We start from the raw sequence: 22,047 nt of genomic DNA, 5'->3' as shown, positions 1-22,047 counted from the left end.
TGTGTTTAGGAAATGTGTCTCAAATTAATTTCAAAGCCCTGTTAAGCTGGTATGAATCCAAAGTACCTTCCCCTGTCCCTTGAAAGACCAGAAATGCAGAAAGCTTTTCGTTTTGAGTTCACAATTATGACATCTTCTGTTGAGTTTTGATATGTGTGTTTCATCTTGTATTCTCCTCTGGGCTCAGCTCAGAGCCTGAGGAATATAAGATGGTTTTACTCTCTCCATACCAGGATGAGAAATGAATATGAAATTTAAGAACATGAAGAATGTGCAAAAAAGAGGCTTGTAACATCCTTAGAAACTAATAATCTAATAATGATTTAGTGAAGCAGATAAAGAATTTTTGTTCAATTTTTTTAAAGAGAAAATATTGCTTCATATGCTTTGGAAGATAGATACTGTAGAAGAGGTTGAATAGAGTTGTTGACATATTACTTACACCATTTATTTTTTATCAGGGTGTGGTGTTTGTAAGAGAATGATGCCATCTTATCAGCAGGCAGCCACAGAACTCAAGGGTAAATATGTAAGTGAGACAATGCAATTTATATGACATTTCAAAATCATTTTAACACTTCTTTTTAAAGTATATAAATCGACAAATATTTATCAAAATCAAAATGATCCATTTTTAAGCTAGCTGAAATAAAATAGAATTAAACTACTCTGATCCAGATCTCTTCAGGATTTTCTCTTGGTTTTTATTCTTCTAAAACTTTAGAGAATGAGATGCAAAGTCCCTTGCCCTTTATATCCACTATAGCTTTTTCCATGGAGATAGAGGCTCTGATACTATGTTGATTCATGTTTTGCTTCTAATTTGTGATTTTTTTAGGCCTTCTGAGCTCATTTTGGTAAAAAAAGAAGTATTTGCCTTAATGGGTTTGATTTTGGCTTGATGTTTTATAGCATGGTCAGGGATGAATGACCTCATAGCAGATATTAATCCACTTTTTTAGTGGAGAATCACAGTGTTGTGGGAGAGAAGTCCCCCTCCCATAAGCTACTGGTTACCTCCAGCCACTCAGCATTAGTAGAAGCTTACAGTTTAACTGTAGCTCTGTCAAAGCTGATGTCGCATTGATATAAAAGTAAGTTTTGACTCTAATAAAGTACAGATTTCACAGTAATTTAGTTACCCCTCTGTAGTTACAAGGTGTATTGATCTCTGTAAGCAAGTCAAAAGCACCTGTCTAGTTGAGGTTTTATAATGTGCTTAACATATGATTGATATGATGCCAGGAGTACATAAAGGATGAAGAAATAGGATTGTTGTTTCACGGCTGTAGCAGGATTTGCTCTGATCCTGCCTGGTGGATCATTCACTGCTCTGTTTACAGGTTTCCTTGTGAGGAAAAGATGAAGCACTGCAGTTCATTGCTGGGGCAGCTCTGCCCATTTGTTCTCGTGACCACCTAGTGCTGTCAGACTGCCCAACATTCTCCGAACCAGTTGTTTTCAGAAGTGTTTTCTTTAAATCCTTGTTTGCTTAGGGCTGGAATGAGTGGGAGTTAGTCAGATTTATTTAGGATATGGCACAAGCCTTAGAAGATATTTTCAAGAGTGTTTTTGTCAAGCCAGGCAGCATTCTAAGGCCATTTCCACTAAGAGGAGCATGTGTTGCTGCCTTTGGGAAGGTACTCCTGCCCTGCATGGCAGTACTTTGTGGGGTGAGAGGGATTAGGAAGGTAAAGCCATCACCTATAGAGACAGTCCCAGAGAGAAGGCATGTTGCACAAACACTTTGCTGCAGTTATTCCTTCCTTGTTCATGTGCAGTTCATTTATTAAATTCAGACCAGATAATTTAGATCTATTCTGGTTTGAGTATTTCCTTCCTCACTTGGAAATGGTTTCTATAGATCCGGGCTGATCCTGCACAGCTGAGTGACAGGGCTGGGACACAGTTCCTTGCAGTAGAGAGTTGTGGTGCAGAATCAGTTCCGAGGAAAGTCCAGTTATGCCACTGCCACCCATGTTTTTCTCAAAAATTGGTCTGTTTTTCAAAATATGACCCAATTAGCTTCCTGAGTGGGATGTGTACACAGCTTGCCATTTCTAAAGTTAACTGTACTGTACCCATCATAAATTATTCATAGAGTGCCTTAGAGTGATGTTGACCTCCAGATCAGACTTGTCTGCAAAGTTTATGAGTAGTTTGGATGAGCTGAAGGTTTGGCCTTTTAATCTGACCTGTCATTAGCTGTCAGGATGTGTCAGGCTGAAAAGTGATTATTGCTGTTATATAGCAGGAAAATTAAGCACAGTATTGCCTATTGATGAGGTCATAAAAGTGGGTGAACTGTACCTGTCACTGGCTGCTGTGTTCCCTTGGGACTGGTTGTTGTCCCAGTGCTGTTACTGAGAGGAAGGCAGGGTGGCATATTTAGTTTATATTATGGTTATATCTTACAATTCCATTGCACCCAGTGCAGAAGGAAAAAGTGCTCCAAAACAGAAATGGATATTCTTTATCCTTGGCAGGAAAGATTCCTGTGGTTAGAAGGTTGGCTGGGCTCTGGTGAGTGACTGACACTATCACCTCAGAGCAGGGAGGAACTGGATATTAGCAAACCATTCACCATCTCCCTAATGCCCATGAATTTCGTGAGTGTGCCAGAATGCTCTGCTCAGTAAAGACCAATTTGAGAATATGCTTAAGTACTTTCCTCCTTTGGTGCTTTTCTATTTTTTTCTTTTAAAATTTTTTTTGGTGCTGTAAGGTACCAGTTTTGGAGCAATCCCATCAAGAAAATTGAGAATCAGGGTAAGGGGGGGTCACAACTAAACTGGAACAGTCAGAAACTCTAAATACTTGGGCAGCTAGGAAAGGTTCAGAGTTGGTTTAGATTATAGGTAGCTTGTTGGAGAGCAGATAAGTGTTGAAATATGTCAAGTGTTACTGCAGAGGTTGAAGGAATAAACTGATATTTGTTTCTGCAATGGTCATTTCAAGAGGTAATGGACCTAAATTGAAGTTGGGGTCATTCAGTCGTTTGCTAAAAAAGCAAATGGCCAAATGTCTGGCAGGAGGGCCCTGGCTTTGGGCAGTAGGTGTGTTTTAATGGTCTCTGGCAGCCTGATATTTCATAATTCTGTGATTATTGGCCAGCTAAAGCTGTTATTCTTGTCATTAAAACAAATCCCATTGTAATAACCTTTTTTGCTAAATATGCTTTATATAACATAATGAACACCAGAATGAATCCAAGTTATTGACTTTTATCAATCACCATTAGATGGACACAGTGAAATTGTCTGAGATGGCCAGGAATGCCCATTTAAATCATAGGAAATCCTCTGAAAGTTCACAGCAAAAGTGGAATCTAGTAGGCTGGTGTTATTTAGGGAATTAGTTAACAAAACTAGTTCTTGCTTTATAAAGCAACCATTGTATCTTGATCCTATTGCATTTACTTGTCTTTAGGTGGTGGTGTGGAGGATAAGGAGAGGGGAGAATTGAGTCTAGATAATCTCAAATGAATTAAGTCAGTCCAGTTGTTTGAACTACAAGGAAAATTCAAAGTGGAAGACTAGACCAGCAAGTATAAACCAACCTTACTTCTATACTCTCCTCTGTTCAATTTATCCTTTCTTAGGATAGGGAAGAGAAAACAAAGTATGTTTTTGTGACTTTCCAACACATTCTTAGGAACGGTTGACCTTCAAATGAGGATTTTCTGCTTTAAGATTTATTTCATGCTGGCTCTGAGCACATTTGGTTGGTCTCTGCAGCTTGCTGCAGTCAGGAACATGGTTTTAAATTCTGATGTGGTATTTCAGCTGGAAGGAGAAAATCCTGGTTTTGGAGAGGGGAAAGATGAGAGGGCTGGATTAAGACCCTGCTGCTAAAATGATTTAAGCCGTCAATGCCGTTAAACTAAGTTAATCAGGAAGTGGTATCTCAGCAACTTGCTGGGTCCAAGTTTGACAGCAGAATGGCCTCTGTGTGGATTGCACACCCACAAAAACTTGGACTCAATCCCATCTTCCAATTTTCATGTCAGAAATATTTGGAAGACATTTGGACAGGGAACAGAGTAGGTCACAGGGTGCACAGTATAAGTCACAGGAGCCCTGAACTGAAGCTCAAGGATTGTTGAGATGGAGGATGGATTAGGATAAAGGTGAAGAGTGGGGAGGAGAGAGTTTTTGTTTAATGTGCTGTGATATATGTTTGATGTGCTGATATAAACAGTGACATAAACATTTTGGAGGCTGAATGAGCCTATGGGACTAGCAGTTCAGAGACACACAGGTCTTTGTGTGACTGAAAAGCTACTGTGCTTCTGTGCCTCTCTTTTGAAGACTGTACGACAAGGTTAATTCTTAACTCATTATACCCTGTCCTATCTAAGTTAACATATTTAGAGCGTATAAATGCCATGTGCTATTTCCTGAGCTCATAGAAATAGTGCATGTGTTATTTTCACATCAAAGTCATGCTGATTTCCCTTTGTCATTCAGTAAGTGCATTTTTGAACTGGGATAATGCTTGTAGTTTGTTAGACATTGACAAGTTGGTTAGACATAGACAAGTTCTTTGCTGGAGTGGAAAGTAGAGAGCTGAGGGTAGAATTTCTGGTGTCCTGTTTAATGTTTGGATATGAACTAAGAACTCTTTTTTTTTTTTTTTTTTTCTACTTGCGGAGGAGGAAAAAAATCTAGTTGTAGCTTAAAATCCAAATGTGCAAAGCAGAGCACAAGTGCTGCAATTGAAAGAATTCCCTTTAGGTATTTCTGTTAGTGGGTGAATAAAAAGAAACAGAGATGCTTCCAGAGCAATGAGGAGGTGACATGCTAACTGCTGTGTGTTTTCTCTGGATTAGACTCAAGTATTGTTCTGTTTCCCCTTGCACAAAATCAGAAAAACTTCAGTGCCTTTTAGAGAGAGCCCCTTCTTTGACAGCTATATGAATGAAATCAGAATCTGCCCAGATTGAAGTAGGTTTTACTTAAATCTTCAAACAAACAGTGTGATGTTCCTGCTGTATTGTAAGGATCAGTAAGATTATGCTCTGTTTTTCCAGGTTCTTGCGGGGATGAATGTTTACTCTGCTGAATTTGAAAGGATAAAGGAAGAATTCAATGTCCGGGGATATCCTACAATCTGCTATTTTGAGTCGGTTATGTTTTGCAACTATTTTAGAAATCATGCACTCTTGTATAATTGAGTGTTTTTATCTTTTAGGGCCAGGACTGAACCTTGTTTTGTTGCTTTAACAGGAAGGGAAAGTTCTTGTTCAACTTTGAGAACTTCGGTGCTACCGCAGCAGATATCGCAGAGTGGCTGAAACAGTAAGGCATTGAACTTCATGCACTCGACCTTTTATGTACTCTTCATGATTTACAGAATGTAATGGTTTAGGAACAGACATCTCTCCCTCCTTCCCTCTGCTCAGAAGAGCAAACAAAACTACCCCGCTGAGATCAGCTAAGCTCCTATGGAGAGATTGACTAATGTTTGGTTTTTAGCATGCATGCCTTGCATTTCACAATTGCATTTTGTCTGTAACAGGAGGCTGACTGTGGACTAAAATAAATGCAGATACACAGATCTCAGCTTGGCTGAAAATGCCAGGTTAAATTTCCAGTGATCTTGGGTGCTTGAACTTAATACCTTGCAAAAGGTTTGACTTCTGTTGTGTTATTAGAAGTGTATATACCAAGTGTGCAGTTCTTGTTGGTTCATCAGCCTTTAGCTGAAGCCTTTGAAGTGTCTTGCAGGAACAAACTGAAGATCAAGGCACCCTGGATGGGTACTCACTTTTACAACATCTGTGTTTGCTGTCATGACATGAAAGTGTAGAAAGCACCTTGTTCTACCTAAAGAGAGCTATTTGCAGTTATAAACATTTTGGGGGCTGAATGAGCCTATGGAACTAGCAGTTCAGAGACATACAGGAAAAGTGTGTGTGTATGGCTGCTCTTCAACTGGTGCAAATCCCCATGTGGTCAGTGAAGCTGATGGAGCAGTTGAAAAGAGCTGAGATAATCTGGTGGTGGAGAAATCCCATTTGCAGTGAGCCCAGGCTCTTGGGCATGGTGTCATCTTTGTAACCCTCCCTCATTTGCTGCAGTTGTGGAAACAATACTGAAATGAAGCTAATGAAAAGAAACAAACCCATGGGAGGAACAGTATTGCAAACTATTGTAATAGCACAGCTTAGCGAAATTGGCTCAGAATAAATGTGTTTTGCTGTACAGTGGGGCTATGCTGGGGATGTGCATATGGTTGCAGGTAGCCCAGGGTCTCCAGCAGCAGTAGGTTGAGTGCTTCAGGATTTGGAACCCACAAATGAAGCTAGAGCAGTATCCTGTTAGAATCAGGGGCTACAAACACTGCAAGTAAGTACTGGATAGTGGCTCAAAGAGAGGAATTCAGCCCGAGGAATTAAGCCTTGTGTAGTCAATTAAGTCTTCAAATGTGAGTGATCAAGATGGCAACTCCAGGAATTTGAAGAAGATGATGAGCCCTTGGAGCAAGGATATGGCTTAATCACCTGCACTTTGTTATGCTTCTCAATTCTGCAAGGATGTGGTTATCTCTTGGCTACCATATGTGAAACACTAGCTGTTTGGGCTATTTTTTCCCCCTGTCTGCCCACATAATATCCAGATAATCCCTGCAATATGCAGTACCTTTATATCAGTGCTGTGACAGCAAGTGAACACAGCTACTGGAGGAAAGCAGAACAGCTGCAAGCTCTTTCCAATGATAATCTCTGCTAACAAGCCACTGTGGGTTTTGGCTGATACTTCAGCAGTCCAGAGCTAAAGACAGCTGTTTGTCCTCACTTCGTGCATGCTTATTAGCTGCCCAAAAGATGATCTGAGCAGCAGCCTTGTGCCCCTGTTTTGTGTAATAAGAGCAACCTTTAAGGAAACCACATTGACTAGCTATGTGTACTTATATTTTGCTAGTAATTGATGCTTAAATTGCAATCAATTAAATTATTAATAAAACTGCATATAGGGTAAACATGCTACATACATAATATTATATTATTCTGAGGAATCTGCAGTACAGGTAATCAAAATGGTATGGCAAGGGCTTTAGGAAAGCCAAGGAGTTCAATGAGATAGCTGTAGGGTGCACTGGCTGTGTTTCAGAATAGCATACTATTAAAATATTGAAAGGTTGCTTTTGTACAAAATGTTACTCTGAGGACCAGGGCATCGCAGGGCCATGGCAAGGAGAGAAAATGCATTTTTATACTGTGCATGCATGTGCTGTCCTTGTAGAGTCTTGGAAGCAAATCCAGCAGACATTGAACCACATGAAATAGCCCATTATGTGTGGACTATAAGTACACTCTGCAGAAAAGCAGCTTTCTCTCCCCGTCTTCTTGGTTTTTTCCCTCTAAATACTACTGGTAAAGTGCTGAAAGTGAGTGATCTTAGGCTCATTTGTGGAGGAGAACATGATATAACTTAACGAAAGTTAGAATTATTTAAATAATTGTCCATGCTTTTCCTCTCAGGACAAGAACTGCTAGGAGACTGCTAGTTTGGAGGGCTCCAACACCTTTTTTTTTTTTTTTTTTTTTCTTCTTCTTAAAGGTACTTCTTTCTTATGCTGAAGTGTGCTAATGTATCAGTCTTACAGGTACTTCACCTTTCTTCATAATAAGCACTGGCTACTGTGTTATGGAGATTCAGATGTTTTCATGTGACAATAGAGATGAACCATCACACAGCCTTAATCCAACACAATAGGGATGCTATTTTGTACATACCAGTTTTTTTGTTAGGCCTGATACACAGCTGCATCAGCCTGAGTGGTAGGCAAGCCCAGCAGCTTCTTGCTGCCTTCAATAGCTGCTTAGTTTGTCTTGCTGTTTTTATAGATTCCCGTCAGGCCCTTCCTTAGCATCAGCTACTTTGTTAAATCAAGAACTTGTCCTGTGCTCTCAATTGAATTACCTTTTGATAACTCTTCTGGACTTCTGTCATTCTAATCAGGTGTTGGGTGTGCCTTGTCTCAGTGTTAAATGACATGTTAAATTTTGCTTGTTGCTTTCTCCAGGCCTTGAGGTGTTTCTTGCCACCTCCTGTGTAGGCTCATTAGCATGCACAGCATTTTAAATTAGTCTATTTGAATAAACATCCCGTGCCCTGCTTTAATTCCTGACTGAAATAGGTCATGCCAGGCCCTGCTGAACACCATGTTCTCCCAGTGCTTTGCAGGCACTGTGTCCATGTTCATCATGCTCTGCCTACTCAATCCAGCTCCCAAATCCATTAAGTGTCATGGTGTTTGCTGGAAAGCCTTCACCCTGCCAGGATACCTGCAGATTTGCTCTCTGGGCTGCTTGGCCAGGTACAGCTCCAACCTTTCACTTTGGTGTTTGCTTCTTGGTTTGTTTATCACAGAAGCAGCAGCAGGAATGTGCATCACAGTTCTACATGGATTGCTTAATACTCTGAGATCACACCTATTGCTTACATCAACAGAATTTGCTATCTGAATCTGTGCATCTCTACTGCTTTTTTTAATCAAACTAGGCTTTCAGCCTAGAAATGAGTAAGGCAGGATAAAAGAGTTATCATCTGTTTGCCATTCCTTGTTCCAGGCAGCTAACACAATAATAGGTTTTAATCAAAAATAGTAAATCTGCTTTCAGCAGAGATGGGGTCACATCCAGTCATGTACTTTGCCAAAGAATTTGGGGAATTTGGGGGGGTTTGGACTCATTACTGCAACTGACAAAAATAGCTTCAAAGTCTGGCTCCCAGTGTTCATATGTTTGGGTGTCTTTTCCATGAACACTGCTTTAATAAAGAGAATGTCAATTAGCAGAGTTTATTTCACAGCTGCCAAATTCTCTTTTTAATGTGCAATAATAAAAGCCAAAAACAATTGTTTATTGGGATGATGAGCTGCAGAGGAGCTTAGGTTCAGTTTCCAGACTTGCCACCATGTCTTTGAGCAGTCTCTGTGGCTCTGACCCATCAAGGACAGTTGAACTCAAGTGAATTGTAGTGATGTTGGTAGAACTCATCACTTGCCTTTTAGGTGAAGCATAGAGCTGAGTGTCTTTGCTGAGTTAGGCCTGCAAGTCCACTGCAGAGTGAGGACATAACGATGCTTCCCTGGCTCACAAGATCTGTGCAGGGTAAAACCATGTATTCCTGGGGAAATGGTGTGTGTAGCTGGCTCATGGTCCTAGCACTGCTCCTCCTTTCTCTGCTGGACCTAATCATGCTGTCAGTATCCAAGGTGATGGGTTAAATTGGCTGTTTCTGCTCACTGCTTTTTTCTTTCATTTGCAATGACTCCTGTGAACTACAAAGTGGGAATGCTGTGAGAAAGGGAGCATCCTGCTGAGGAGGGTAAAAGAGTAATAGAAAATGCATTTGATTTCTATAATGTAATAACCAAGCAGTCTGGTTATCTCCTCACTCCATCCCCTTCCATTGCTGATCTGTCCTCAGGAGCTTCTTGCAGATTTTTTTGTTCCTCCTTCAGTTTTATCTGTGTTTCAGTGCCTGTGAGTTCTGAATGGGTGCAATTATGGAAGCTGGTCAGTAGGGTTGGTGTGTCAGACATGTGTGAACATCTGCACAAAGTGGTTCCTTACAGTTTGACTTGCCAAGATGACTGCTTAGCACCAGAGAGCTGCCTTTAAGCTGTGTCTGTTTGTCTTGTAGCCCACAGGCACCTCAGCCACAGGCTCCAGAGACTCCCTGGGCAGATGAAGAAAATGTAGTTTATCACCTGACCGATGAGGACTTCGACAAGTTTATAAAAGATCATTCATCTGTGCTAGTGATGTTCCATGCACCATGTGAGTTTGTTTTCTCTTCTGTACTCTGAGCCAAATGCTTACTAACGAAATCAGTGATGTTTTTCCATGGGAGTTTCACATAACCATGAAATCAAAAGTCCAGGCTTTTCTTGTTTGTGATGATTGTTAAATACACAAAGCATGAAATGTTTGTGAAGTTGCTGACTTCACATTTAGGATGGAGATGTGCCTCTGGAAGAGGCACTGATAACTTTGTAGGCTGAGTCAAAATATAACTGAGGAGTGTAATGATGCTTAAATAGTCCGGGTATTCATCACTTTACAGCATGATTTCCCATTTTCAACTTCTCTTTGGTATTGTTTGCTTTCAAAGCAGAACTCTGGTTGATTGAACAACGAACTCAACCTGAGAGCCCTGAGCTCGTGGGTTCTTGTCCATGGCTGCTGCTATGTCATTTTGAGCATTTTCACTCCTCTGCTGCAGTTTCTCTGGCAATGTAAGGGGTGATTGTCATTATATATTGTGGCGAACTATGCCAAAACTAGGCCTAAGTTTAGAAAGACCCCAGGACTTTGGATAACTAATGCAGAGTTGATGGTGATACGGCTTATTTTTCTTCTGAGAATGCATTGAACTGATCTTTTCCATGACTTGAGGTTTTAGCTTGACAAATAAAATGAAGTGGGTTGCCTTCAGGAAGCTGTTCCAGCCACACTGCCTTCCTGTATGCTGTTGGGTGGAAGAGTGCATTAACCTCTTAGTTCACTGTGGATGTAACTTGTTTCAGCTACACATCTGGTTCTTACAATTATTTGTGTCTGTGATGGACAATTCAGGTTTGAATCTGCTACACTGTATGACACACAGCTTCTGTCTCCTCTTGCTGCTGTTCTGGCAGCAGTACCTGGGTGAGATGTTCCTTTTCAAGTGCATAGATTTAAAGGTTAGGACTCTGGAGGCAGACTGTGTACTGACAGCTGAGGGTCTTGGCACAGAGGCTGAAATCCTGCTTTCCTTTAAGTCAGTAGGAGTTAGCTCCAAAATACCTTTTTTGAAGGTCTGCTCATAAGACTTATTTGAAAAACATACCATAATGAATTTCCTCTGCCTGATGAAATGTCTGAGAATTTGGTCCACTGAAGCAGGGGACTGACTGCTGTTCTGTCACTGTGTTCCCTGGATTATTTGTACTAATGAAAGTGGGACCGGAGATGAGCGCCTGGTCTGAAACCCAAAACACAAGGAGCAGAACTGATGAGGCCTGCTTTGCTCAGGAGTTATCCTTCGTTACCCAAATCCTTCCTTCCCCAGATTTCCCTGCACCCTGGTGTGCAAGTGGCAGCATGGGCTGCTGCTCCTCGGCAGCTGCGTGCTTGTTTAGCAGCTGCTGCCAAGCACAAATTCAACTCCTAAATCTCCCTTCTTTCCCCCTCCCTGCACAATGACATGGGAGAAGTGTCTATACTCTCTCAATGTGTTCACACTTAGTAGTACTTTAAAGCTTTGCCTTCTTTTGAGTTTGTAAATGGGCAAAGGATTCTGGTCATGTATTCAGGAGGAGGAAGAGGGGGAAGAAATCAACAGTTGGCCCTGCAAAACTTACTCCTTTAGGAAGCCAGATTAAAAATAGATTAATACATACAACTGCAATCAAATTTTATACTAAGTTCAAGTTAGTTTTAAGTCTCAGTAGGATTCTGTTCAGTTTTTAGTGTGTTTTTAGTATTTTCAAGAACACAGGTAACAGTTTTAGGAGTAACACTATTGCATTACCTATTTTTAGAACAGGGATGCTTCCAGAGAGGTGTGTTTTGTACTACGGGGCATTCTGCACTAAAGTACAGCAGTACTTTAGCAAATGCTGTTTTAAAAGTAAATCAAATTACTTAATTGGGCTGTCACAATCTTCTGATAACATTTTCCAGCTGCTCAGAATTGGGATGAAGGGTGTTCCTTGCCAGAACAACTCAATTTGAAATGCAACTCGAATATTTGGGGCATTTTATTTACATTCAGGTGGTAATGGCGATACATACAGAATCCAGCTTGTACATGTGTAAAAGATGTGTGTAGGTAAGAATCCTCTCTTGAGCATCCTCAGCAGGGAGTTTGAAGCTTGCAAACTAATTAATGACAGACAACTGTCATAAACAGTTATCTCCATGATTAAAAGCTCTTCTCTTAGCACTTCTTAAATGTGCTAATGGTGTCACCTTATGAATATTAGGAGATAAATTATTCCAGTAAAAGAAGTGGTGAAACCAGTGAGCATCTTACTTATTTTAACCTTGGTAGCTCAGGCTGAGTAAGTTTTTTCTAAAAATGTAATAATAATAAAAAAAAGTTGAAACATCTATAAAAAAGCTCATAACACAGGATATACTTCTGTGTAACTAAGAGTAGTCAAGGGGATTTCAGCACTGGCCTGGAATTAGCTACAAGTACTTAAACTCCTGTTTCACCATGCAGCATACATGTGACTTGGAGTTTTTTTGGCACGCTGTTGTGGTTTAGCCTCAGCAACTGCTCAGCCCCACACAGCTGCCCCATCATGGTGGGCTGGGGGAGAGTTTGAAAGGTAAAGCCAAGAAAAGTCACAGGTGTGTGGGATAAAAGCAGTTTAATAAGAAAAGCAAAAGCTATGTACAGGCAAACCAAAACAAGGAATTTATTGACTACTTTGCATTGACTGGCAGGTGCTTGACCATTCCCAGGAAAGCAGAGCTTTATCACACATAATGCTGAACTTGGGAAGACAAATTCCATCACTGCAAATATCCCCCCCTCTTCCTCTTTTCCCAGTTCCATGTGCTGAGCATGACACCATATGGTCTGGGATATCCCTGTGGTCATTTGGGGTCAGCTGTCTTGGCTTCGTCCCCTGACATCTTCTTGTGCACCCCCAGCCTCCTTGTGGTGGGATGGGGTGAGGAGCAGAAGAGGTCTGGATTTTGTAAGCACTGCTCATCAATAGCTAAAACATCCCTGAGTTATCGACACTGTTCCCAGCACAAATCCAGCTCATGGCTCAATGCCAGCTACTGTGCGGAAAATGAACTCTACCCCAGCCCAAACCATCATACATACATGAGGAGCTGTTTTACTAGAAGAGAATTATTTCAGTGATGCTTTAATTGCATATTTAGACGACCAGTGCATTAACAGAGTGTAGTATGAAAAGATGTGGGGGAAATTGGCAGCTTTTTATCTACCCCCTGCCCCCATTGCTGAAGATACAGCTGAACCAAACACATCCCAGGTAAATACCTGTGAACTGCACCACTAGGCACTGTGATGGATGTGGCCAGTTTGGGTCTCCATGCCTGCGGCTACTAATGATCATTCCTGAGGAACACGCTGTAATTATTTACAATCAGTTGCACTTACTAGCCCAAGGACATGGCAGCATTTTAAGTGCTGCCTAGCATAACTAAGTAGTTCAAGGAGAGCAGCTAGTGTGTTTTATTCACATCGGGAAAGTCTGCAGCATGCAACTTCCATCTCTTGGGATCAGAGACACCATCCCTTTTGTGCAGTAATTTATCACAACCATTAAGCAGATGATGTGCTGCTGCAGGTTGTTACTGCAGACCCTGAGCAACGTGAGTGTGGGTGGGAAGGATGAGTTCATCCTGCTTTCATTTCACAGGTCACTGGGGACACAGAGCAGGATTTCTAACCTTCTCAAACTCCTTTATAAAGCCTTTAAGAGGATGTTCAATAAATCTGAATATTTAGCATAGGTAAACAGTGACCCAGTCAGTCAGGCTCTGAAGACACTCTCCTCCCCAGCCATCTGTGAAGGGTGTGAAGTTGTGCTCCTTACTTTAGTATTTTGCTGAAACTTCGTAATTTCTGGTGGTGAGCTTAGTTATATCCAGACTGGAGTCTTGCAGACATCTAAAATGTTTTTTCAATGTGTTGTTGTACCCAAAAACCAAAAACTGGGTTCTTGTGCACTGTACAAAAGAACAAAGAAAGGGCCCTCTCTCCCAAAGAATTTGGCATTTTAACTCTGATTGTATTTGGTGATTTGAGATAGCAGTTATGTTATAGACTCTATTTCTGCGTTTATAACAAAGGATTTATTGCAGCAACCGAAGTTGTTTCTGTACTATAACATAACTAAAGGCACTGTTGCTGCTTATGATAAGCTTCTGCTAGCAATGAGAATAAAGACTCCATGTCTGTATGTGCTTCTTAATGTCTGTGCCTACAGCTGATCGATTTATTTAGATGCCCAAGATGACAGCTGGGTTCTGAATGTCTCTAAATATGGGCTATGCTGCCAGTCAAGTGTTGTTAAAGGCTTTAGTGTCATGGGGACTCGCTGGGACTTAAAATGCTCCTGAGTCCCTTGATCATAAAAAATAAAGCCCTGTTTGTGTTTGCAGTTTCCTCAACAAACTGTTTGCTGAGTCCAGTGCAATTTTAAAAATAATTCTGTCCAAAATATTTGCCAAATTAGTGAGGATTGCAGTCTTTCTGACTATGTTTTGTTGAAGCAATAAAACCCCTGCACATTTATCCTTTCTACATTTTCCTCAGCATTTTTCTCCAAATCACATCTCAGTCACAAAATGAGCCCAAGCAGGTCACTGATAAGTCAGTTCAAATGCCACTGAAATGTGTTTAAAGTCCAGGATTGAAATTCAAGTCAACTCAGGAATATTTTCTGGAAGTGTCTGCTGTTCATGCACAGGAGTTACTTTTCATTATGTTTTGTTAACACAAGTGACACTGCTAATGTTTTAAAGAATACCTGTTCTTGCAGCTCCATGCAGAATTTTAGGATGTTAAATAATGTCCTGGTGCCACTGTGAGCTGTATCCTCCCCTTGTACCCTCAGCAGGTGCGGATCTGAGGAGTCTCTGATGCTGGCTGGTGGTTGTAGTCAGTCACCCCTGATGTTTGCTTGGGGCTGCTTTACCCTCTCTCATACCCCATCAGCCAGAGCAAAGTTCACGGTGCAGGACTGATGCCAGAGGTAACAAACAGAGGACAAAAATGTGTTTTGGCTGTACTGTTAGTATGAGTGTGCATTTGCTTTTACAGGATTAAGCTATTAAAATGTTTTCCTGCAACAATTCTTCTTTGTATGCGAGCTTAAATTCAGGTTAAACCTGCGTTCTTCCAGTCCTCTTCACAGGGCTCCTTCAGAGACTATAAGCTGATTGCAGGACTTAAAGTAGGAAAAAAGTCAATATCCGTAGTAGGATGTTGGAGCCGTTGTGGTTTTTCCTCCATTGATAAAGAGGGAAAGCAGGGATAATGCAGCCTAACAGACCTTTGCTTGCTTCCTCCCAGTGGAAGAGACAGCAAAAATAAACCTTGAAATGATAAAGTGCACCACAGTTTTCATGTGTTGTTGAAATGTCCATGAAATTCCTTTCCTGTCCTCAGCTATTTTCTCTCCCTTTATAAACCAACCCGATAAATTATGCAGTTGCTGCTTTCCAAAGTCAGCTATTCAGCTGTTCAGGGTTTTAATTGCACAGGGAGTGGTTTTATCAATTTGGCTTGGAAAAACAGCTTTTCACATCCTTCACTCCTTCCCTCCTCCCTCCCAGTGCATTTAAACCCCAGGTTTTAAGCGACTTTGTGAACTCATTATTAAGAATCCCAACCAATTAGTCCAGTACAAGAAGGCCTCAGCTTATAACCAAGTAGTGAACTTGGCTCTCTCCTTGCCAGCTCACCACCACTGGTTTCCATGGCCTTGTTTTTGTTTCTTACTGCTGCATGTGGTGAGCTTGGGATGCAGGAATCCAGTGCTCACTTTAAATATGAACCAAAATGTGTGCACAAAATCAAATCTATTTTTTCAAACCATGTTTTACAACTATAAATAAATAAGTCTCCCTTTCAGACCCCCACTGGTTCCTTCTGAAAGCAAGCTATGTTGCTGTGAGCTCTAATTGGGTTGTCTGTTGGCAGCATCAACAGAAAGGCCACGAGTTGAAAAGGCTGAAGAATAATCTACTCTGCAGTCTGAAAAAAATGGCTTTTCTAGCATAGGTCAGCAGCAGCCTAACATTGGCAGCCTGTGATAAATAAAGAAATTATATTATTTATAAATAAATAAAGTTTTTCCATGCTAATTCATGATTCAATCAAAGATTTTTTTTTTTAAATGTCAACCAACACAGTTGTTTCAGTAGAGGTTAAAGGCCTGTGGGTTATCCAGACATCCAGCAGCAATGAATGTGGATGGAAACATCCTTTTATTTTCATTTGTTCCTGTCATATATGACATTTCTGGTTTTCAGAGTAAAATGTTGGTTGTTTTCAGTGGGTATGTAGAGAGCCTTTGGCATCTGCCTTCAGACATAGAACCTCTGAGATAAAGGCACACAGTGAGAAGCTGGTTTTGGTGCACCTGTGCAGGTCTGGATTACTGGAAGTTTGTAGTATGTAAAGCAGGTTGTACATCTGGAATCTGGTCAGATGCCATATCCCCATGATACAGGTGCATGTACTAGCCCATAGGAAGCTACAAAGGAGACATTTGTGTGTCAGGGTGCTTGCTGTGGGCCACCAGACCCTGTGAATGTGTTCTCTTTGTTTCAGAGTAATTAGAGAAAGCTTTGAACAAGTCAGACTTTCTGGACTCTTCTATGGGTCACATGCAGTGCCTGTCTCTGGTGGGATTTTGGTGGAGCAATGCAGATGCTCCAATCAGGGTGGGCTGTTGCAGTGCCCACATCACTGAAAACTGAATTGTTGTGTAAGGGCACTCAGATGATGAGTGTTGCTGTTTCAGAGTCTGGACAGATTGTTGAAGAGAAAAGATGTGCTTCAATTTCAGAATTGTGTTTCCTGACTCTCTATGTCCCATAGGCTCCTAATTTTAATGTTGCCTTAGTGTGTTTTTAATGGGATATATAATAAAATGCTTCCCTGTACAAGCATAAATTGTGCCAACTTTCTGTGCACTGTATGTATGTACTTCTCAGCTGAGCATTTCTGGCAGGCTTCTGGAGCAGATACACTCTTCACGTAAACCAGTTAGAAATTGGTGCATTCTTGGCTTCAGAATCTGCTTCCACTGAGATGAGCAAGTCCTGACTGTTTATTTCAGAGAGAGGAGGTCTGGGACACTTAGGCTGGATTCTTCATTATTTAAAAGCATGGAAGTCTACAACAAGATGTTGCTTGATACTACATGTATTTGAATATCACCAAAAATCTTAGGGAATGTAAACAGTTCAGCATAAGTGACCTGCCAGTGCAGTGACCTGTCTCATTAAACTAATCACAGAAGTTATTTTCAGAGAGATTTAATCACACATTAAAATCGAAGTTCTTGGAAAGGCAGCAAACCAGGAAAATTAAGAACCTGACATGGATTTTTCCTTTAATGACAATACCACTCATGTTTCTCAAGGATCTAAAAATAAAAATCAATATGGGTTTTAGTGGTACTTAATATAAATGGGAATGTGAAGAGTATAAGAATCCTGATAATTATCTTGTGCAATAAAACTTGATATGATATCTAATGGAAGGAGCAAAGACAGTAATGACTGATACCATTGTCTCTTTTTTGTCAATCTTCTGATACTGGAGCACACAGTTCATATGGGATTATTGTCTCTTTGAAGCAGTTTATGCTCTTTGAGCAAGGTATGGTCATAAAGAGGATGATCCAGTGATAAAAGCGATAGCCTTGGCCTGGAGATGTAGAAGTGTAGTGCTTTGCTTTGCTTTGATTTGTAGAGTCACGACCCAAGTCACTAAATATTTGTCAGATTCCAACCTGTGAAGTGGAGATAACATTTCACCTTGCATGGGCGTGTCATCTAGCAAGTCAGGCCAGACTGCAAGCTGCTCCAGTATTGCAGGAACTGAGATATGGAAGGTGTATAAGCTCTGCACAGTCTTGATTAACGTGAAGGAAGTAGGACTTCGCCTTTGGTGTTCCCTGGCTTGTGGCAGACATCAGTTTTTTGGCCCCCAAGTTTAGGAAACCCCATCTGCCACTGGGCGAGCACAGAGCTCAGACAAGATTATCGAGTCTGGAGCTGATGACTCGCAACCTGGTTACAGCTCATGCCAGGACTGAAAGGGAGGAGCCTTGACTTGCTCTGGGTCAGTGTCACAACAGGGAGAATGGCAAATGTGGGGTATTTTGGGCTGCTCTGCCTTTGGGCTGGATCTCAACTTGCTCTGTGGCATGATGCTGTTCTGGGGACACGGTGTGTACATTGAATAACTTACTTGGTAGCAGTTGTGGGTGTTGAGCAGAATGCAGGGTAGAAGTAAAGAAAGAAGGAAAGGAGACAAAATGTGTATATTTGGGAGTTCTGAAATTTGGGAGGTTTGTTCAAAATGCATTGCTGTATGCTCACCTCCAATTGGGAGCAATTACTTTCTCTATTAAAGAAGACATTTGCAAAGGCTATACCAATCAGAATAAAAGCTTCATGTGAATGTGTGGCAGGTGGTGTGAAGGGAGCATTAGTTTCTTTGGGGATTTGCAGCCTCATTTCTCACATTACTATTGCCTTCCCTCTCTCCTTACTGAGTGACTCAGCCTGTGACATAGGATTAGCTGCCAGAGCACCAAGGAGCAGCTGAGGAGTGACAGCTGAAGAGAGACTGGCCTCATTCTCTGGGTATTTGTTGTAGGTTATTTAGGTGTTCAGAGGGGTCTTTTAGAGGACTCAGGTAATTTTAGCTGTTAAAAATCCACATCTGATTGTGTGAATTGGATGACTGTCCTGCTGGCAAGCTTGTACATCCCAGTGTACCTATAAATCCTTAATGCTCTTGTGGTGAGTTCTGATAGGAGTGAAACATAACTTATTTTTCTAGGTCTCTAATGATGGGGTAACAGTAGGAATTAGCTTTAAGAATTAGACTCCAGGTTTATTTTTTCTAAAATAAATTAATTTCCTTGCTTGGATAAGCTCAATACTCTGTGCAGGGCTCTCATTTGAAAAGTGCCTTATAGTATCTTGGCTACTTGAGTCATTACCCGTGGAGTTTTCTTATCAGGTTTATCTTCCTAAATACTTTATGGCTTCAAATTCTGTGAAAGGTAGAGAACTTATGTAAAGGGCAAATAGTGAATAGAGACATCTGGAGTCTGCCTGTCTGCTCCTTGCACCCTTTCAGATGGTGAGTTGGCAACTGATGCCATTTTTCTGACTTGCTAATAAATGAATTAATTTATTAGTAAGTCAGAAACTTACTAATACTTAAGTAAAACTTAAGTCAGTGTCCAACTCAGGTTGGATACTGAAGTATTGTGCTGATAGTGGAGTTTCTGTGCTTCTGACTGTCTTCTGGGCTTCTGACTGCTTGTGCTTGGCAATCATGCCAGCACACTTCTCCTAAACAGGTGAGTAGATCTCAGCTGGAAGCCACTCCTGCTGTGACTTTGGACAAAAACTGTGCATTCTGCATAGTATCTGCTCTTGATTCTTGACTTTCCCAGATATCTTCACAGTAATATTCAATGTCCCCCTTCCTTTTAACCCCCCCTGCCCTATGACCTTGAGTCCATTGGGATGTACCTTTCTTAGGAAGATCTCTTTGCATGGCATCCATTTTGCTGATTTCTTACGCAAATTGCATCCTAGGAAATAATTTGCAGGTTTTGCTGGTTTTGTGAGCTGAATTTTCAAAGCTGTTTCATCTCATCTGTGTTCTCTGGCATTTTCATTACTAAATCCAAAGCATAAAGTCTTCCATAGTAGGGTAAGAGTGTGAGGGAAAGCAGTGCAACTTCTCTTCCCTCCTCAAGGTAAAATTTTGTTAGTCACCCGGCAATGGAGAAGGGGGGGAAATCTTTTTAGGATGTTAAATAATTCTGGCTTAATTGAGAAGGAAACCTTCTGGTGGTATTTTTCATAAACTCTACAATTTCACCTTAAGGCAACCATGCTGTTGTCTCACATTTCAATAGGGGAAGATTAATTTTCAACACCTACTCAGGGCCATGTTCCTCAGAGCTGGTGTAGGAAGTGTAATTCATATCTCCCATTGCCAGCTGATCCACCTTCCTTCTTCTTTTCCCTCCCAAGAGGGATGGTAGGAGGCACCATCGTCTCCCAACACTGATTTCTACCAGTTGCACCACAGTCTTGAGTGAGAGGGTATATATATGCAGTTCTAGTATATACATGCAGTGTAATCTCCAATAGCTGGAAGCTGAAACCACCTTTGGAATTAAAATAAGGAACCATGTGATTTTTTGTTTTAGTTTATTTTACATAAAGATGATTATTAACTTTGAGGTTGTTCTTGGGTGTGTACTGGAGTCTATGCTGGGCAGATGGAGTATATTTTTTTAAAGGCTGCTTTCAGGATCTAGTTGAGCCACAGCCCCCTGTGAGCTCAGAAGCAGAGAGTGCACACTGAGGGCATGATGGAGCAGAAATTTCTCTTCCTGCCTGACTCCCAGGAATCCCTGGGAGGCAGCAGCCTCTGGCTGATGTTAGCCTTGGAGAATATTCACCCTTTCCCCTGAGCCTGAGTTAGAAGAAGACATGCTCCAGTGTGACCAGAAATAAAGGCAGAAGTGTGTGTTGTGCAGTTTACCAACACTGCTGTCTTTTAAATCCCATGCAGGCAGCCTGCAGGACCCACCCCATGTTTGCCCCCTGTGCTGAGCCTTCCCCTGCCAAGGGCTGTTGCTAAAAGTGTCCTTTCTGCCAGAGCTGTGAATATGGCATGGATGCAGTGTTCCCGGAGGATATGTTTAGTTAAGCTCTCTTCCCAGTTTGATCTGATTTATGTAATGCATCTGACTATCTTTTTAAAAAATAAGTAAATAGTTGTAACTCATACTACAATTGTCTAAAACTGTTATTACTCATGGGCAGTTTCAGTGATGCTGGGAAGGAAGAAATTATGCCACCATAGAAAAGACAAGATGGTGTCTGAGTTTGGGTCACTACCACCTCAGCAAGTCATACGGACAGGAGAAGTGTGACCAATTTGTAATAATTTTGTGCCCCAACTTCACACTGAAGGGCTCCTGGAAGCAGGCAGAGACTTTCTTCTATATGGCCATGCTGGGATTGGATTTGCACAGCTCATTGCACGCACAGATTGCCTGCACTCTGAGTTCATGGCAGTGCCAGTGAGATGGTGATGGTGTCGGGGCCGAGCCGCTGCAGTGCTCTGGGATGAACTGTGCAGCCCACGCAGCCGCCGCGTTCGGCTGCAACCGCAGCAGCGCTGACTGCAGTCATCCAAACTGCTTGAGTATTTTCCTTCTAATTCTGCATTTCTAGTTCCTCAGAGTCTTTTCCAGACTGACCTTTCATAGGCTTTGTCTTCTGTAAAGCCGTAAAGCTGTTTGCTTGTCACTGATCTCTAAGCAGCGTAATGCCTGGTGGAATCAAACCTGCCTTTAAAAGTACAGGGTTGGGGGTGGGGTGTCTGGGTTTCTGTATGTGTGCACATATTTCTAGCTGTTGGAAATTTGAATTCAATAGCATATTAAAGATGTTGACGATGTGCCTCCTATAAGAAAGCATCAAGTCTTGAAACATCATTGTCTTTAAGTATCTGGAATTTTACCTGGATGTGCAGTGCTGCTGGTGACAAGATGAATGGTTTGGTGGAAGTAAGTACCCAAAGGGAAAAGGTTGTGCAAAATTCTTTCAGTTCCTGATCCTTCCTAAGGTGATTCCTTCCTTTTTTTTTTTTTGTTTCTTTGTTTTTTTGTTTGGTTGGTTGTTTTTTTGGTTTCTTTTGGGTTTTTGTTTGTTTGGGTTTTTTTTTAATGCAGGGAGATCATGGCATGGCCTGACTGCTCTGATCATTGCTATTAAGTGGACATGCAACCAACACAATTTTAAATTCATACCTGTGATTCTGAGGAGAAACAGCTGCTTTTGTCATCCTCCCTCCCTACCAAATTTGTGCATGATTTTCTATCAGATGTCTGCAATGCAGATGGCTAAATTATGCAAGGGAGTCTGCAGCTGTTGTAGTTTATGCTCTCCCACACCGGTGAAGGAACTTTAAACTACCTCATGTCAGACCTGAGAGATCCTCTTTTACATGATGCATAAGAAGTCTTTGCATGTTACAGACTTCCATGGCAGAAGAGAATACGTTTGTGTTCTTGCATGGGTGATAAGAGGGCTGGGATCTGTGTGTCCTTGCTGTGGCTGCAAGGGCTGTGTCTTCCCTGCTCCATGTAGGTACTCGTACTTTTCCATGTAGGGATGCAAATTCAAAGTTAACACTGTTAACTTGTAAGAACTAGCTATTCTGCTGTTTTTAGAGGTCACTGCTCTTCTGGGATTGAGAGTAAAGAAACCAATGGTGC

At 41.4% G+C, this 22,047-nt stretch overlaps 1 protein-coding gene across 3 annotated transcripts in view; it reads left to right on the top strand.

Annotated features, from left to right (window-relative positions):
• Positions 1–22,047, top strand: part of PDIA5 (protein disulfide isomerase family A member 5) — a 97,349-nt gene that overhangs the window by 39,229 nt on the left and 36,073 nt on the right. For all 3 annotated transcript variants that reach the window (XR_014956496.1, XM_021526076.3, XM_085584186.1), the window contains exons 8-11: positions 462–529; positions 5,033–5,124; positions 5,229–5,300; positions 9,657–9,793. Coding sequence is in view for 2 of the 3 variants with exons in the window: in XM_021526076.3 (XP_021381751.2) it covers positions 462–529; positions 5,033–5,124; positions 5,229–5,300; positions 9,657–9,793 (369 nt within the window). In the remaining variant the exon portion in view is untranslated. The remainder of the gene's footprint in view (positions 1–461; positions 530–5,032; positions 5,125–5,228; positions 5,301–9,656; positions 9,794–22,047) is intronic.

This window comes from Lonchura striata, chromosome 7, assembly GCF_050655825.1.
Source record: "Lonchura striata isolate lonStrDom1 chromosome 7, ASM5065582v1, whole genome shotgun sequence".
Taxonomy (NCBI): Eukaryota; Metazoa; Chordata; class Aves; order Passeriformes; family Estrildidae; genus Lonchura; species Lonchura striata.
Note: the sequence above shows the minus strand (reverse complement) of the source record. Positions and strands in the feature narration are given on the sequence as shown.